Consider the following 18,132-nt stretch of genomic DNA (forward strand, 5'->3'; position numbering starts at 1 on the left):
ACCAAGGCCGCAGGTTCGGATCCCTGTATAGGGGTGGCCGGTTGGCTCACTTCAGAGAGCGTGGTGCTGACAACACCAAGTCAAGGATCAAGATCCCCTTACAGGTCATCTTTTAAGTAAAAAAAATAAGAAATAAAAAATAAATAAAATAAACATTTGTCGAATGAATGAATGAGCCAGTAATCCACAGGATAGCTATAGAATTAAGTACTTGCATGATGATGTAAATCTGATAAAGAGCCTAGTCCATTATGGGAACAGCATTCAAAGAACACCAGTAAATCCTGGCACCAGAAAGATCAAATGGTTGACATACTGATATGTGAAGAACTAGTACATGTAAGTACACAGGCTGTGATAATAAGTTTTTTTTTAAAGGGGGAGGGGGAAAAAAGACTAGAAGGACATAAACCAACATATAACATGATTATCCGTTTGCTTATTCATTTAACAAATAATTGAGTACTTTCTGTATGACACTGTTCTAAGCATTGCAGAATTCAGCAGACTCACAAACTATATTGCCAATGATACACTAACTGCAATTTATAATTTAAAAGCAAGAATTGCAGCAATTATAAGCCATGACCAACTAAAGAACACTAATTATGCAGTGATAGGACAGGTAAGGTGTCCTTCCAAAAACAGTAGGGAGATTCTGATTCTTTGCACATGCGTTAGTGCAGCAGGATTGCTGCCAGGCAAGTTGGCCAGACTTCTTGATGGAACTCTGAATGTGAGTCTGCAGGAAGACCAGGGGATGTGCTCATTTTAGTTTAGGAATACTAAGTGTTAGGAATACCTTTTTAATTTGGTAAACAACCCTTGACCGTGTATAACCAATTCATGACCCATCAGTAGATCACCTGTTGTTCACTCACAGCCCTTAGGCTGCACTCCAACTAACAGCCTTAGGAGACATTTTTCCAGTATACCTAAATGGATCTTATAATTTGATTGATGCCCAGATCTCACAATGTGAGGTGTATCTACACGTACCTTATAACTGTTATATATATGCAGTCAGCAATCCCAGTATGTAGCCATGTTAATTTATATTTATCCTTTTAATAATCTGATAATATTATGCTAACAAGACAGATTACAAAGTATAAAATAGTGCTTCTGGGGCATAGCTAGGTACCCTCAATTCCTTGTATCATTTTTTTAAAAATTTAATTGAGAAAAGTCTTAGCAATGATTAATAGACTATATATGAAACCTAGTTTTAGGACCCAATTTTGTATTGCCTCAATGAAAAATTAATATCTTCCATTCTAAGTTTGTATTTACAAAAAGACTTGACTCTTGGGGGTACTGTTGTTGTCTTCTCTGTTGATGCATATAATGTATACATTTTTCTCTGCACTGTTTCATTCCAGATAAACTTCTAAAACAAAACAGGGATGCAACAGGCACCAGTAACCCCTTTCTATCTTTCTCCCCTTCTAGGTTATCCCTTTGCGTTGTTTTATCGGCATTACCTTTTCTACAAAGACAGCTACCTCATCCACCTCTTCCACACCTTTACAGGCCTCTCAATTGCTTATTTTAACTTTGGTGAGTGAACCAAGTTAGCAGTGAAAAACTGATTAGAGGGAACCTAGGAAGGAACAGACTTGAACAAAATTTCCTTGAGAGAATTTGATGGATAGGGAAGTTATAATGCTCCACTTGCAAAGAGAGGGTTGTAGGGACAGGAAGACAGCTTAGCTTTTCCTTTTTTCCTTTTATGTACATTTTCCTCTAACAGATAAAAACATTTTGAGGGTGGCTACCCTTGCCAGACCCCATTAACAGAGAAGCACCAGCTTCTCTTTGCTGTGCTGTAACTGAATGACAGATCCAAGCAGACCCCACTCAGGATCATTCCTTAGCTCAAACATTCATAAACACAGTAACACCCTGATAACCCCTCATATTTATACAATTAATTTCCATCTCTTCCTCCAAAACACGCGATTATCCTGAAAAAAGATCCTAATACCAGTTTTTGCTTTATGTATTCTTTTTGTAGTTAGAAGTCTCAGGAAGGGTGAAAGCATAAAAACACAATCTAACTTCTACTCTTTTCTCTGCATCCAGGAAACCAGCTGTACCATTCCCTGCTATGTATTGTGCTTCAGTTCCTCATCCTTCGACTAATGGGCCGCACTGTCACTGCTGTCCTCACTACCTTTTGCTTACAGATGGTAAACGTCTTTCCTTAGCAGCTCAGATCACAGCTGACAGCAATTGAGGGGGTGAGAGCAGGTGGGGGAATGTGGTACAGAAAAGGCAGTGAACTAGGAGACCTAATTTCTAACCCCTTCTTCCAACACTTCACGATATGACTTGGGATAGGCCACTTATCACAGGCCCCAGGAGTTTCATCTGCAGATTATAATGGTAACTTTTTACCTGCCTCAAGGAAGGGGTGCCAGCTAAGCTTCTGCATAGGCCTCTGTCGTCAAAGTTCTTTGAGTCTCACCAGGATTAGCCCAGCTGTCCAGGAGGGGAGTCACAAAGGCAAGGAAGAAGATCAACTTAGAATGAGCTGAAGAATCCAAGCATCTAAATTCTCATCTCAGTTTAGCCCTCATTTTGCTGAGAAACCTTGAACAAGTCTCTTCCTGCTACAGGTTCAGTATCTCCATTTGTAGGAATTTCTTAAACTTTTAATGATGGCACCAGGAGAAAGGAAAAAATGAAAGAATACATTGGATTTCAGAGCAGGGAGAAAGTAAAGACCGATAGTAGTGATGGTAGAATAAATACTTCCCCCTCTCCTAGGCCTACCTTCTTGCTGGATATTATTACACAGCCACTGGCAACTACGACATCAAGTGGACAATGCCACACTGTGTTCTGACACTGAAGCTGATTGGTGAGTGCTGGGTCACTGCCTTCCCCCTTCACTTCTAGGCCCCTTCCCCACCTGGCAAAAATTTGCTCGTTACTGTCCCCCTTCACACTCCTGGCTACACTCAGTCCACAGGCCACAGCATCACAGTGTCCTCTCCCCCTACTCTACCCAGTCCTTCTCTCTCTGCTCAGGTTTGGCTGTTGACTACTTTGATGGAGGGAAAGATCAGGTAAGTACCCACTCCTCTGCAGAGAGTTTAGGGATTTAACGACAGGGAAGGAGAAAGGCTGTTGTTACCAAAAGACTGGACCCAAATACCAGGGGCAGAGCCTCTCCCTCATCCCCAGCCTGTGTGATCTCCATTTCAGAAAGCACTGAGTGAGGATCAACAAATCTCATTTTCCCAGGATCCAGCTCCTACACACAATCCAGAGATCAGTGCCAGCAGCAACAGCCACTGTTGCTAAGCTGCCCCCACACCATCATTTCCACACAAAGCAACTATGTTTCATCTCCCCAAAGAGAAGGCTATTTGAAGAATCCCTGTCACTGGGGCACAAGGGTGGGGAACACTCAGACTGGCTTTTGGGGGGAGATTCAAGGCTATCCTGAACCATGCATTCTCTTCTCGGCATAGAACTCCTTGTCCTCTGAGCAACAGAAATATGCCATACGGGGTGTCCCTTCCCTGCTGGAAGTTGCTGGTTTCTCCTACTTCTATGGGGCCTTCTTGGTAGGGCCCCAGTTCTCAATGAACCACTACATGAAGCTGGTGCAGGGACAGCTGACTGACATACCAGGGAAGATACCAAACAGGTAATTGTCCCTCTTGGTCAAGACCTCTGTGTAGATGTCTCACCCAATCCAAAGTCACTTCTACAGTGCCTTTCTTGAAGGCCAGCCCCAGCTGCATTCTCCAGCATGGCCCTGGTACACAGACCTGTGTCATACAGGCCCTGGGCTGTTATAACAGGCACACTGTACCTGCTCCCTGCCAGGAGTGGGCCCATGTCAGCTTAGGTTACTTCCAGCTGTCTGTTCTGACCTGTAGTACAAACATAGTACCAAGTCCCTTATGCCACAAGATTTTACCTGAACCTTTCATGACCCTGCCTTTAAAGCCTATTTTGTCATTTAAATAAAGATTTCTAAATATATAAAAATGAATATAAATATGTCAGTAGAAAATTAAAGAGTTACCAGGAGAATTCCTTTGCTGAGAATTCCAGCCTGTGCTTCAGCATCAACTCAACCAACACAGGAAGGAGCAGATTCAAAACTGGTTATTATTATCTTATTTACGTCGGGTTTTCAGTCCCTGGCGAGACCTTGAGACCAGTAGCATCCCAGAGGGGTAAATATCACAAGACACTGCTCCTCTGCTGCCCTGCCCTTCCTGTAGCTCTTAGAGGTCTGCAGTCACCATTCCTCCAGCCAGCCACGTAGAGATGTCCTTCCCTGAAACAGTACAGACTTTGGGCAGCAGAGCTCCTCATCCCATTCCAGGTGGAGAGCCACACCCTGAAACACTCCTCTCCATAACTGAAGGTCAGAGGGTGAAGGGCATGGACTCTGCCCTCTGTGACCCTGTTTGTTCCTTTCCAGCACCATACCTGCTCTCAAGCGCCTCAGTCTGGGCCTTGTCTACCTGGTGGGCTACACTCTGCTCAGCCCCCACATCACAGAAGACTATCTTGTCACTGAAGACTATGAAGTGAGTGGTTACTAAAGCAGCAGCAGAATGGCTGCACCAGAGGTAGCAAATGGACAGGCAGGGGTCCCTGTAGAGAGCAAAGTAGGTAATACCATCTACAAATGCATGTTGGTTTTGCTCTAGATCTGTGAGAGTTGGGGTCAGTGCCAGCCAGGCCAGGCCATGTTCATCAGCCAGCACTGAACGGGCACAGGGCTGTGCCAGATGCTCTCTTAACAGCCCTTACCTTCCCTAGAGGCAGCTCGTAGCTTGCTTTATTACGTCCAAGTGACTCCTTGGAGCACAACAGCTTGACTCTCCAGTCTGTTTTCTTCTCTTGACTGGTAGATTTGGGGGCTTCCAAGGAATTCACAAGCCAAGGGAGGGGGGAGTGCTGGCTTTTGCTCCTGCCCAGCTGAAAGGTTTGCAACAGTTTCATATCCGTGCTGGGTGTTTCTCTCCTTAAGTTAACATCAAACAGAGCTATGTAAAGTCCCTCTGTAGTTATTGTCCCATGTGCTCAGTACTTCACAAAGGCAGGCAAACAACAGGAGAGTTACGGACAGTGAGCCTTGGGACTCTCCAAGGAAAAGGAGGTGAATGGATGTTTGCTGGGCTCCCCTGCTTATTCCTCAGCCCGTTATAAAGGTGATGAGGCCAGACTGTCAGGGGGACATCTGGCAGCAGGATTTTGACAGATACGAAGTAGCCAGACACAAGTCTGAAGAGGAAGGATGTTAGGGAAAGTTGTCTTGCCTGCACAGCATCCCTAACACACGTGTCCTTTCTTCTCTTAAGAACCGCCCTTTCTGGTTCCGCTGCATGTACATGCTGGTCTGGGGCAAGTTTGTGCTGTACAAATACGTCACCTGTTGGTTGGTCACAGTAAGTAGGAAAGATGAACAGAGTCAGGGTCATAGTTAGACGGGCTGTGGGGAGGTGAGGGGCAGGAACCCTGACTGCGCTGCTCCTTCCCTCAGGAAGGCGTGTGCATCCTGACAGGGCTAGGATTCAATGACTTTGAAGAGGGAAAGGCAAAGTGGAACGCCTGTGCCAACATGAAGGTGTGGCTCTTTGAAACCACCCCCCGCTTCACGGGCACCATCGCCTCTTTCAACATCAACACCAACGCCTGGGTGGCCCGGTGAGCAGCTGGTGGGGAGGTCTGGACCTGGCTCCTTCCTCCCGCTGCTTCCCCAGACTTGAGGGCAGGGATGTATTGTGCCACCTCTCTCCATCTTTCCCACTTGGGATAGAACCTCCAGATACTCCACATACACTTAGGTTTATCCCCACCATTATGCCCCAGAAAACCATTCCTGTCATATTGGAAAAACAAAAGCCAGGTATATAAGTGGCTTGAGTCCTGGCCTTTAATCCCAGTTCTGCCACTGGTCTTATGTTGCTCACCACTCTCGCGTCGGCATCAGGCACTCAGTCATTACCTGCTGAGCCAAGTGGCTTGCCCACGGCAATCCAGCTAGACTTGGGGCTGTTTTCTGTCTACTCCACCACCGCCTTCCATCTCTGAAGTTCATCAGGTAGCACTGCCTCCTGCACCCCCAGTGGCCACAGCTGGGAGCAGCTACCATACCACTCCTCAGCACCAAGAACCCAGAGGCAGATGCTGGGAATGCTAGGACTAGTCAATCTGAGGCTCATTCTTACCTGCCCTCTTCTCTAGTTACGTCTTCAAACGGCTCAAGTTCCTTGGAAATAAAGAACTATCACAGGGACTCTCATTGCTATTCTTGGCCCTCTGGCACGGCCTACACTCAGGATACCTTGTCTGCTTCCAGATGGAATTCCTCATTGTTATTGTGGAGAGACAGGTAGGCCTCCAGGGTGGTGGGTGGGACTATGAAAGGGACAGGACACTGATGACCTCTCTCTGTGCTCCCCAGGCTGCCAGACTAATTCAAGAGAGCCCAGCCCTGAGCAAATTGGCCTCTATTACTGTCCTACAACCCTTCTACTATTTGGTGCAACAGACCATCCACTGGCTCTTCATGGGCTACTCAATGACTGCTTTCTGCCTCTTCACATGGGACAAATGGCTTAAGGTGAGTGAGGGCCTGCTGGCGAGGCTGGGAGGGAATCATGAAACCTCGAGCAGCCAGGGATGCTCCATGCCTTATGTCCACCTCCACGGCCTGTCTCTCCACAGGTGTACAAATCCGTCTATTTTCTTGGTCACGTCTTCTTCTTGAGCCTACTATTTATATTGCCTTATATTCACAAAGCAATGGTGCCAAGGAAAGAGAAGTTAAAGAAAATGGAATAATCTGTTTTTCCCTGGTAAGTAAACATCCTACAGCTAAGCTAAAACTACCAGGCTACAGAACAGAGCAACAGACTGGAAAACAAGATAGTACTGGAAATTTGGGGTGAATTTTAAGGTAGCCTCGCTCCTGAGGAACACAGTATGGAGTACTGATTACTCTAATTTACTGAGGCATTCTAGGAAGAAGCCAGGAGTAACTCTGACCATCCTTCCAATCAAATTTCTTGTCTTGCAGGTGGCCTAGAGCAGGACTGGTGCAAAGACTACTTGTCTCCCTTTTCACAGCACTCCCTCGCCCCAGAGCACAGAGAACAGAAAAGCCAGGGAATTGAAAGACATGGCACTCCCAGCTGTGCCTCTGCTGCCAGCCAAGTCTTCATATGGGGCCAAAGGGGAAACTCTTGTGGGAGGAGCAGAGGGGCCCACGTCTCCCCTCTGGACTCCCCCATGCACGTTGCCTTATCTCTCCCCCTCTACCCAGGAATCTGTTATGTTCTTCTGCCAATTTACTATGATTGTATATGTGCCGCTACCACCACCCCCCCCATGGGGGGGAGGAGAGGGGTATGAGGCCCCGCCTGCTCCACTTTTTCTACCTTGGAACTATACCAGATAAAATCACTTCTGTTTGTTCAGTTTTTCACTGCTAGCATTCCTGATTGCTTTCTTCCAGAGAAAGTTCTCCACGGTTGCCATGGGGCTGAAATAATCAGGGTTCTCTCCTTTAGAGCACAGGAATCTAGGAATCTGGAGCTAAAGCCTGCCTTCAAAGCCAGGAAATAAACTGCGAACTCTAACTGATATCTGTCCCTGGAGTCTGAGGGGGCAATTTGTACCACTAGATACTGCTAAGTTTAGGAACCCCCAAAACAACTAAGTTTATAAAAACCGTATTTATACGGTAAACAAATAGCAAATGTACAGCCTTGGCTTCCCCAAATTCCACAGTCTTGGTGCAGGAAGGTCATCTTCCAGCAGTCAGTTGAAAGCAGGGTCAAGGGGTGCAGCGGCAACAGTCCTCTGTCTCAGAACAAGGCTCTTGCTGTCAGATGACTCCCCACACTTCTTCAAAGGCTGTGGTAAGTTTTGCACAGGTGAGGGCAGCAGAAAGTGGGTAGTTGCTGATGGATACCATCTTCTCTGTATACTCCACATTGACCTAAGGAGAGAACAGGTTTGTCAGCCGACTCAGTCACTGTGGAGCAGGTTCAGCCCTTCTTTAGGGCAGGAAAAATATGGCTGAGCTAACATGTCAACAGGGCTGTTTAATACCATATTTCTACAAAGGATGAAGACAGTCCTAGCTTTGACCATTACAAATATGCCAGCAGTAGTCAAAGGACGCACCCTATGGCAGGATGTGAACTGTTCCTACCCTCCATTCTCAACTTGTAAGAACAAGGACTGCCAAAATGCTAACTCTTGGAATTCTGAAAAATCTAATGGTTCAGCCCAGACCTTACCCTGCCGTGGGCAAAGGCCCCCACCACAAAAACAACAGGGTCACTGCTGGGCACCAATGCTCGCACGTCACTGATGACTGAGATGGAAAAAGAAGTGCCAATCTTCATACATCCAACTGGGAAGTGATCTGACACTGGATTCTTAATTACCTAAAGAAAAAAGAGAAAAATCAGCCCCCAGAAACATTCCCAGAACCCCACCTCCAACCAGTAGGATTCAATACCTTACCTTCAAGAGCTTCTGGGGGCCATCAGCTGCTCGAACACTGAGTTTGTGTAAAAGCTGAACTAGGAGGGGAAAAAAGAGTCAGAGCTAGGTGGAAACCCCACTCCTTCTGCCCAGTAATCTAACCAGAAAAATCCATAGGTAAGATGGGTTCCGTGTGTTCTTTACTTCCAGACTGTACTCCTAAAATGGTATGAACACAGTTGACAAGCACATGACCAGTAGTACAGTGATGGGTTCAGACACTCCCTTTTTCACCCAGCCAGGAAACTCCTACAAGAACAGGAGAGTATCTGCATACACATAGAAAATAGTGGAGAAGAGTCCCTGTGCTGGTATCAATCATGTTGTTCCCCCACCCCCACTTAAAAATTCCACATTTAATCCTCTCTTTCCCTCTTCCTCCCTTCTTCACTACTGCCAAGTTCATTCTGAAGTCCTAAGGCTTCTCACCCATGAGGCCACAAAAGCGGTCAAAGGTTCTGGGAATTCGAGTCTGGGGGTTCACTTCAATCAGCACATTCTTCTGTGTGTGGATATAAACCTGAAGCAAGCCAGCTCGGTTCAGGGGACTGTCCATCAGCATCAGTAAACTCTGAGGAAGGCAGAAAGCAAGGCACAGTTAAGGCTGATGAAGAATTCAGCTGCCTTACCTTCCATGCAAAGGCTCAAAGGGTTGTGAGCTCTGTCCCTAGAGTTACCTGGTGGGCTATATCTGGTCTCACTTCCCCAGGGTCCCGTCCATTCTTCAACAACATAGACTTGTGCTTGTCACAGTTGAGTAACTCGTATGTCTTCCCTACCTGAAGAACAGGGAACATGACAAGAGAGCAACATAAGCTTCTATTTCCTAGTAGGGTGGTTCTCAAAGTGTGGTCCCTGCACCACCACCAGCAGCAGCAACAACAGTGGGAAATTTGTTGGGCAACTTCTCAGGCCCACTCTAGACCTACTAAATCAGAAATGGGGTGACGTCATATGATCTACACTGGATTTAATTTTAAAATCGGTGGCTATTAGGAAAGGCCAGTGAGAGTTTCTGGAACCAGGCCAGAGTTAGATCAGTGAGCAAGGCTGAATGTCTATGTTTATCACAGGAGCAATATGTACGTACCGTTCAAAATACAGTCACTGCCTTCAGTTTGCTTACAAAAAACAAACACGCATGAAGTGAAGAGCTGCACATCTGAACAGAAAGAAGAGCGAAAGGGGCCAGCCCCATGGCTCACTCGGAGAGTGCGGTGCTGGTAGCGCCGAGGCTGCGGGTTCGGATACTATATGGGGATGGCCGGTGCGCTCACTGGCTGAGTGTGGTGCAGACCACACCGTGCCAAGGGTTGAGATCCCCTTACCAGTAAGGAAAAAAAAAAAAAGAGTGAAAATTCTAATGATGCAGGAGGTGGTTTAATCAAGGGATACTTCTCTTGGAATTAAAACAAAAAAGAGGGCTTCCTCCCAGTTTTAAGACTGGCATGAGCAAACGTATAGATAGAATTAAGAAAAAGCAGAAACATGAAAAAGAAAATTTTGGAAAACGGGAACTGGAAGAATGAAAGACAGTGACTATATATGAAACTGCTTTATAAACTGTAGAACCCTCACGTGTCCAGCACAAAGGCAGAAATAATTCTGGAGCATGGGAATGACTGAGAAATGTTATCCTGGCAATACTGTATATATTGGAAAAGACACCAGCTAGAAGTTTGATAATAAAGAGCTGAATTGTATCTGTAGCTGCTAAAAGAATTAACCGCAAATTGCAATTTGGAGTCTCAAGGACCCTCAGGGTAGTCAGTAAAATGTCTAAAAACATAATGGTAAGCACAAATACAGGTTTTGAAAGGCTAAGTTTTTATGTATCACTAGAATATTTGTATATCTCTAGCAACATCTTGAGATATATGGCTCCAAAAAGTTTGGGGGGAGAGGGATGTAGATTTTGAAATTAATTGAATAGTTAAAATAACAAGAATGTTGGGGGGGGACAAGAATGTCACAGGGTAAGTACAAAGAAAGAACAAAGGTCTAAGAACATTGGACACCCGTAGTTACAGAAAAAAAAGAACCTCTTAAATAGAATAATCCAGTTTCAACCCATTAGTAGAATATAACCAGGGTTTTGTTCTTTTAATAGAAAACATCAGAGTACTTCACATATAGTAATGGTTTATGAAAGTTTTGGTTTCATATTGTTGAATGTGTATACTGGCTCACAATGTAATTTTTATTGTGGGTTGTAGTTAATAAGCTTGAAAACCGTTAACTGGAATAATGAGAGAATGAATACCATGTGTCATGACTGAAAGGTATTGGAGATATAGGAAAGAATTTTTAAAACCTTATTCTCTGCCCTCACAGAGACAAACAATAAACAATCACATGAATACTTAATTCAAATTGTGATAAACATTATGAAGTAAAAGTAAGTGGTTCATAAGGATTGTAACAGGAGGACCTGATTTATACCAGGGAGTCGTTCTTCTGAGGAAGTCACATTTAACCTAATAATTGAAGAATAAGTAGCATAATAAAAACTCAATAATTGTTAAATGAATGAACACACAAGCAGGAATTAGTGGGGCAAAGAGCTGAGAAAGGGGAGCTTGAAGTTCGTGAACAATATATGCAATGGCCTTAAGGTATAAGAGAACTTAGTGCTTTCAAAAAACTTAGAGAAGGCCATAGAGGCTGGAGTATTAGGAATAAATGGGAGAGAGCAGGTGCAGATAAGGCTGGTAGAAGCAAGAGGTACCTATACAAGGAAGACAAAAGAACAGTACAGTCTAATGAAGATTTCAACCAGCTATGAATTCTCTATCACCCTCGAAGTACCACTGATGGCAACTTGGCCTAAATTCTTCCAGAGCATGCTCTAGGAATTTTTTTTTTTTTTTTTTTTTTTTTTTTTAAAGATGACCGGAAAGGGGATTTAAACCCTTGACTTGGTGTTGTCAGCACCACGCCCAGCCAGTGAGCGAACCGGCCATCCCTATGTGGGATCCGAACCCGGGGCCTTGGTGTTATCAGCACCGCACTCTCCCGCGTGAGCCACCAGGCCGGCCCTGCTCTAGGAATTTTTTTTTTTTTTTAAAAATGACCGGAAAGGGGATTTAAACCCTTGACTTGGTGTTGTCAGCACCACGCCCAGCCAGTGAGCGAACCGGCCATCCCTATGTGGGATCCGAACCCGGGGCCTTGGTGTTATCAGCACCGCACTCTCCCGCGTGAGCCACCAGGCCGGCCCTGCTCTAGGAATTTTTTTTTTTTTTTAAAAATGACCGGAAAGGGGATTTAAACCCTTGACTTGGTGTTGTCAGCACCACGCCCAGCCAGTGAGCGAACCGGCCATCCCTATATGGGATCCGAACCCGGGGCCTTGGTGTTATCAGCACCGCACTCTCCCGAGTGAGCCACCAGGCCGGCCCTGCTCTAGGAATTTTAATCTGGCCACGACCCTTTCAACTTCTTAATAAATAACCTGGAATAAGTAATAATAACTAACTCCAAGACATTATTCTAAACACTTTATACATATTAACTCCTTTAATCCTTTCAACAACCAAGATAGGTACTATTATTATCCCCATGGAATATACAAAGAAACTAAGTGGTTAAGTGATTTGCTTAAGGTCACACAACCACTAGGTAGAAGGGATATGAACCCAGGCACTCTAGTGTGAATCTACATTCTCAACCACTCTGCTCTGACACAGACATGCTTTTCACATTTGCAAATTACACAATTTTATGGGATAACTAACATGACATATGTCAAAATTAACTTTTAGGCTGGCCTATTTGGCCAGCTAGTTAGAGTGCAGTGTTGATAACACCAAGGTCAAGCGTCCCGATTCCCATACCAGCCAGCCATCAAAAAAAAAAAAAGTTAACATTCAGAGTTAATAACTGGAAAGATAGCTGGCAATTACTGAGGGATGAATATAAGCACTTATAATTAGATTAGAAATACCAATCACAGGGCCGGACCGTGGCTCACTTGGGAGAGTGCAGGGCTGATAACACCAAGGCCATGGGTTCGGATCCCTATATACGGATGGCCGGTTAGCTCACTTTGGGAGAGCGTGGTGCTGACAACACCAAGTCAAGGGTTAAGATCCCTTTACCGGTCATCTTTAAAAAGGAAAAAAAAAAAAAAAGAAAGAAATACCAATTACAGAAGAAAATTAAGAGGAAACCTTCTCTTTGGGGAGATGATCATTTAAAAAAGCTTTTCTAGACTGCAAGCTTAATAAAGTGCCACAGTGGGGCCGGCCCGTGGCTCACTCGGGAGAGTGTGGTTCTGAGACCACCAAGGCCACAGATTCGGATCCCATATAGGGATGGCCAGTTAGCTCATCGGGTGAGCGTGGTGCTGACAACACCAAGTCAAAGGTTAAGATCCCCTTACCGATCATCTTTTAAATAAAAAATAAAGTGCCACAGTGGAGGGAAAACACATGGAAAAGAATCTCACCTCACATCATTGCGAAAACGTTCTACGTTTAAAGGATTTTCTTTACAGCCTCCCTGTGTGGTTCACAGGTATTATCCTCATTTTACAAACTGAGGACGAACTTATTTTCTCAAAATCACACACTTAAAATTTTAAGAACTAAGATTAAAATCCAGGTCTGACTTCTAAAGCAATGCTATTTCTTCTGGGCCTACTCATTTAACAAGTTTAGCTCTAAAGGGTAAGAGAAACAGGAAAGAAGAGGAAATGAGAACACTGCCCAAAGTTTTAAGATAGGAAACTGCTGGGGTTATGGCATTCGGGGAAAGAGACGAATGATAGGTAAAAATAAAGATGTAAAAGTATTAAATGATAATCCGGTCCAGTGTTTCGAGGCGGACAGTAACATAGGGGTGACAGAGGACACCCTTTAACGAACTGAAACATGAAGTCCTATCCGTTGCCGGACACGAAAAAAGACAAAAAGGAAAAAAAAAAAAAAACATGAAGTCCTTATGAATAAAAGGGTGGGTGAACTAGACTACAGTAACCTGCCTTGGTATGTGAGACGAGGCAATGGACGGAACTTCCCTCCACTTAGATGACTATATCACAGAATCCTGTTAATCAATTGGAAGTAAAGAGATGGGGGCTGACATGGTATTCAAGAAGAGCAAAAGAAGATGAGTACTGCCAACCCAGGATGTCAAACCAAGAGACACCCAACTAGGGCACCCTTCCTCCAAAGGCATGTTTCACCTCTCTTTGCTTTCTCCATCCACACTGAGCCCCTCGCCCTCATCCCACGGAGTCCCACCGTATCGACCTAACAGTTCTCCACTTCCTGTTCCGAAGTACCTTGACTGTTTCCAGACTGGCCCCTTCCAGCACCACAATGAGCCTACGGCCTCCAATCTTGCTTCCTGCCCCAAGTCGGGGCCGCTTGTTCGCTGAAGCATCCCAGTCATGTTCCTGCTCCGCACCGCGCCGCTCACGAGGTTGGGACCCATCCCTGGGCGCCGCCATCTTGCAAGCGGACCGACCGGAAATTGCGCTAACGCCCTTAAATTGGAACCTCGCTCACCTCCTAATGGCAACACTTCCCTCCGGCTGCCATTTTGAAAGTGGGCGCTCGGACTTGGCGTTGGCTTGCTGTCTCGCGCTCCCGAAGGCTCCCCGGGAGGGCAAGGTTCCAGAAAGGGGCGGGACTTCCGGGTGCGTGGTTCTTGTGCGCGAAGTTCGGGTCCGCTTGGGCAAGAGGGAGGCTTTAGAAGGGAGCGCACTTCCGGTGCCCTTTCTCCCGCGAGCTGCACGGCCGAACCCTCGTGTGAAGAGTGAGATCCCTAAACTGGAGTGGTGTAGAGGCGGGCCGGCACCCCGTCCTGCCCTCTGGTGCGGCCGGTCTCAGGATCAGCCATGGCCCAGAACTTGAAGGACTTAGCGGGACGGCTGCCCGCCGGGCCCCGGGGCATGGGCACGGCGCTGAAACTGCTCCTGGGGGCGGGCGCCGTGGCCTACGGCGTCCGCGAATCCGTGTTCACCGGTGAGCAACCTCCGCCCGCTCGCCGCACCCCTCCCGTCCCTCCTCAGACCCCAGACCCCCTGCACTGTTTCCCCAGCTCCCCGCGCTCACCTAGCCCCCCACCCCGCCGCACCAGAGCCTAGCACGTACTCTGAGCGGTGGCCTGGCCTGATCCCACCCCTCTCTCCACAGTGGAAGGCGGGCACAGAGCCATCTTCTTTAATCGGATCGGTGGCGTGCAGCAGGACACCATCCTGGCCGAGGGCCTTCACTTCAGGTAATGGCGGGCAGAGCCGACCGACCCTGACCCTTCACCCTTGATGCCGACCCAACGATGGCTATAGTCGGACTTGCGACAGGATTCAGCGCTGCTCTTTCCCCTCCTCGCCCTGGCTCCCAGGACAGTGGGTGTTGCCCAGAATTACAGCAGCACGTAAACTGTTGCTCTTCAAAGGGAGGAGAGTCTCTCCTTGTGCGTGGTCATCGTGGGGAGACTCAGGCCAAAACACGCGTGGTGAGGAGGGAAGACCGGGCAAAGCTAGTGAAACTGAAGTTTGCTGATGCCTATCCCTGTCCTCTCTCCTCCAGGATCCCCTGGTTCCAGTACCCCATTATCTATGACATTCGGGCCAGACCCCGAAAAATCTCCTCCCCCACAGGCTCCAAAGGTAGGTCTAGGCACTTGGGAGTCACGTGGCAGATGCGATAGGTGAAATAAACAAGGGAGCCTGACTAGAGACCCTAGGGAAAGATGGTAGTGTCAGGTTTCTTAGGCCTTGGGTTCCACATCTGCAGGAAAAACTATAACAAAAGTACCTTCCTCCTGGGGTGAATGCAGTACATTCTATACACACGGGTGTTTGCATGGTTTTATTAACCATCTCCACCCCCTAATGTGAACCCTAGGAGAGCATTGTTTATCCTTTGTTTGTTTCATTCACTGTCTAGATCAAAGCCTTGTTTTAACGCCTATTTCCTTTTAATTGCTTGACATTAATTACATCCTCCAGTACACCCTGTCCTGGAGAAGTTTGTCCCTACTCTTTACTAGTGCACCTGTGCCCTCCTAGACCATACTTAGAAGCCATGCCTTTGATATTCCCGAGACCCCTTCCTCATCCCTACCCACACACAAAGTGGTGTTTGGCCTTGACCAGCCACCAGTGCTGACCTCACTCTCAGACCTGCAGATGGTGAACATCTCCCTGCGAGTGCTGTCTCGACCCAATGCCCAGGAGCTTCCCAGCATGTACCAGCGCCTAGGGCTAGACTACGAGGAGCGAGTGTTGCCGTCCATTGTCAACGAAGTGCTCAAGAGTGTGGTGGCCAAGTTCAATGCCTCACAGCTGATCACCCAGCGTGCCCAGGTCTGACTGCCATCACCATCTGCACAGTGTCAGCATTTCCCTCCTAGGCCCAGGGTACAGAGTATTAGGAAAGTCAGCTTATTAGAAAAGGATTGTGATCCTAGTTCCATTTCCACGTAAAAGCTGTACTAGTTGCCACTTTGGGAAATAAGGAGAGCCAGCACTAGAACTTGATAGCAATCAGTGTTAGGAAGCAAGAGAAAAAAATAACAAAGTCTAGACTTTTTCTGTACCTCTTTCAGCGAAGAGGCTTATGTTACAGGTTTGCCTGACAGGAAGCTAAGAAGATGCATATCGTATTGGAGAGAGTAGAGGGTTAGGAGTCAGTGTGACCTGGGACAGTCATATCATTTCTCTGAGGCTGTCTCATCTATCATCTATCAGATGGAAAGATTGAACCAAGTTCTTTCCAATTCATATGTTGTAGTGAGGCTCTGAGAAAGGATTAATGAGCTTTTCCCATTCACAGGAGATCAGGTATTCAGTTAGTCACAGCAACACAACCTTCCTTTCAGTTCTATATTCCCCTCAAACCGCCCCTCCCTTCCTCTCCTCACCCCTGCCCCCAGGTATCCCTGTTGATCCGACGGGAGCTGACAGAGAGGGCCAAGGACTTCAGCCTTATCCTGGACGATGTAGCCATCACCGAGCTAAGCTTTAGCCGAGAGTACACAGCTGCTGTAGAAGCCAAGCAAGTGGGTGAGTCGCAAGAGGAGTAGGGTGAGGGCTGCTGAGAAGGCAGGAGGAAGCACTCCATGGGTGGGGTTCCTAACACCTCACATCTGTGACCCCCTGACTCTCTCCCACCATAGCCCAGCAGGAGGCCCAGCGGGCCCAGTTCTTGGTGGAAAAAGCAAAGCAAGAACAGCGGCAGAAGATCGTGCAGGCCGAGGGAGAGGCTGAGGCCGCCAAAATGATATCCTTCTGCTGGAGAGATCTCAGCCCAGCCCCTGGAGCACCCTGCTTTCCCCTTCTCCCTCATGGGCTGGCTGATGAGACTAAGGCGAATGCGACTCTGTGCTCTCTGAACCTTGGCTCCTTGGCAGAGGGAGGGGGCTACAGATGGGATCTGAAATCTTAGTGGGAGTACCTGAGGCCTGGCTCCCCACTGTAAGGCCAGATCAATAGGACTGCGGGCCTTGCCTTCATTTGTGCTGTTGCCCCAGTTGTTGGCAGCAGCCTTCAGGGAGGCCCACAAGTGGAGACCAAAGTAGGGCTGGGCATGAGCCTTCTGAGCACAACCTTGGATCTGACAGCCCAGAGGAAGATGGGGCCAGGGACTGAAACCTGGCCTTGTGTGAACCCTTAACCCTCCCCTGCTCACCTTGGAGAAGCACTGAGCAAGAACCCTGGCTACATCAAACTTCGTAAGATCCGGGCAGCCCAGAACATCTCCAAGACGGTGGGTGTGAGAGCCTCGCACCTCTCACAGGGCTGCCTCAAGAGTGAAAGTGTTTTCAGTTAATCCACATAAAAGTGAGGGGCTAGAATCTTGGTTATTTGGGTTTCTATTGACACTGGCTTCACTAACACTCTCCCTCCGTTGAGAATGCATCCTCTGGGCCCCCCTGACCTTTTGTTCATGCGACTGTTATGGTACTGGCACACTATAGTCGTTGCTCACTGCTCTGGATCCTTGAGTTAGGCAGAGACCATGTCCTATTTATCATCATATTCCCGGTCCTTACCCACATGTGTTCACTAAGGCTGTTGGATTACAAGGGTAGGAATTGAGGTCTCTGCTTAATGCAGGCGTCTGTCTTGTTTCCTGCCCTGTAGATTGCCACATCACAGAATCGTATCTTTCTCACTGCTGACAACCTTGTGCTGAACCTACAGGATGAAAGTTTCACCCGGTGAGAGATGTGACGGCACAGTTGGGTGTCACAAAGGACGTGGGACTTGAGTCTGGTCACTTAGGCTCTGGAGCCTGTTACAGCTAGTCATGTAACCCTTGAAAGACTATCTAAACCAAAGTTAGAAAAGGGGGTGGTTGATGGGCCGGCCTGGTGGCGCACTGCTACAGTGCGCCGCTTGGGAAGCGCGGTGGCGCTCCCGCCGAGGGTTCGGATCCCACATACAGACCGGCCGCTCGCTGGCAGAGCGAGGAGCGGGGGCAACACCGAGGGTTGCGATCCCATGGCCGGTCCCGGTCCGGTGCGGGCGCGACACTGAGGGTTGCGATCCGTTGCCGGTCACGAAAAAAGACAAAAAGACAAAAAAAAAAAGAAAAGGGGGTGGTTGACAGTTCCTATCTTTTTTTTTTTTTTTTTTTTTTT

The 18,132-nt window shown here is 47.2% G+C and overlaps 3 protein-coding genes across 3 annotated transcripts in view; 2 read left to right on the forward strand and 1 right to left on the reverse strand.

Annotated features, from left to right (window-relative positions):
* The first annotated feature begins 256 nt into the window (after window positions 1-256).
* LPCAT3 (lysophosphatidylcholine acyltransferase 3) lies at window positions 257-7,465 on the forward strand. The gene is made up of 12 exons (XM_008567655.1): window positions 257-1,560; window positions 2,086-2,192; window positions 2,773-2,866; window positions 3,037-3,074; window positions 3,483-3,661; window positions 4,451-4,559; window positions 5,337-5,423; window positions 5,519-5,682; window positions 6,223-6,370; window positions 6,443-6,601; window positions 6,706-6,836; window positions 7,058-7,465. The coding sequence occupies exons 1-11, from the start codon at window positions 1,407-1,409 to the stop codon at window positions 6,820-6,822; spliced, it is 1,356 nt and encodes a 451-aa protein (XP_008565877.1). The 5' UTR covers window positions 257-1,406; the 3' UTR covers window positions 6,823-6,836; window positions 7,058-7,465.
* Window positions 7,466-7,696: 231 nt separating this feature from the next.
* On the reverse strand, window positions 7,697-14,168 carry EMG1 (EMG1 N1-specific pseudouridine methyltransferase). Its single transcript, XM_008567656.1, has 6 exons — window positions 13,823-14,168; window positions 9,213-9,314; window positions 8,965-9,106; window positions 8,515-8,573; window positions 8,286-8,435; window positions 7,697-7,981 (listed from the first exon to the last, which is right to left on the reverse strand). The coding sequence occupies exons 1-6, from the start codon at window positions 13,988-13,990 to the stop codon at window positions 7,868-7,870; spliced, it is 735 nt and encodes a 244-aa protein (XP_008565878.1). The 5' UTR covers window positions 13,991-14,168; the 3' UTR covers window positions 7,697-7,867.
* A 64-nt stretch (window positions 14,169-14,232) lies between these two features.
* Window positions 14,233-18,132, forward strand: part of PHB2 (prohibitin 2) — a 6,099-nt gene continuing 2,199 nt past the window's right edge. The window contains exons 1-8 of the mRNA XM_008567657.1: window positions 14,233-14,507; window positions 14,679-14,763; window positions 15,075-15,154; window positions 15,669-15,853; window positions 16,423-16,552; window positions 16,666-16,769; window positions 17,178-17,255; window positions 17,633-17,709. Of these exons, the coding sequence (XP_008565879.1) occupies window positions 14,381-14,507; window positions 14,679-14,763; window positions 15,075-15,154; window positions 15,669-15,853; window positions 16,423-16,552; window positions 16,666-16,769; window positions 17,178-17,255; window positions 17,633-17,709 (866 nt within the window). The 5' untranslated portion in view covers window positions 14,233-14,380. The remainder of the gene's footprint in view (window positions 14,508-14,678; window positions 14,764-15,074; window positions 15,155-15,668; window positions 15,854-16,422; window positions 16,553-16,665; window positions 16,770-17,177; window positions 17,256-17,632; window positions 17,710-18,132) is intronic.

The sequence above is a fragment of the Galeopterus variegatus genome, unplaced genomic scaffold (genome assembly GCF_000696425.1).
Source record: "Galeopterus variegatus unplaced genomic scaffold, G_variegatus-3.0.2 Scaffold336, whole genome shotgun sequence".
Taxonomy (NCBI): domain Eukaryota; kingdom Metazoa; phylum Chordata; class Mammalia; order Dermoptera; family Cynocephalidae; genus Galeopterus; species Galeopterus variegatus.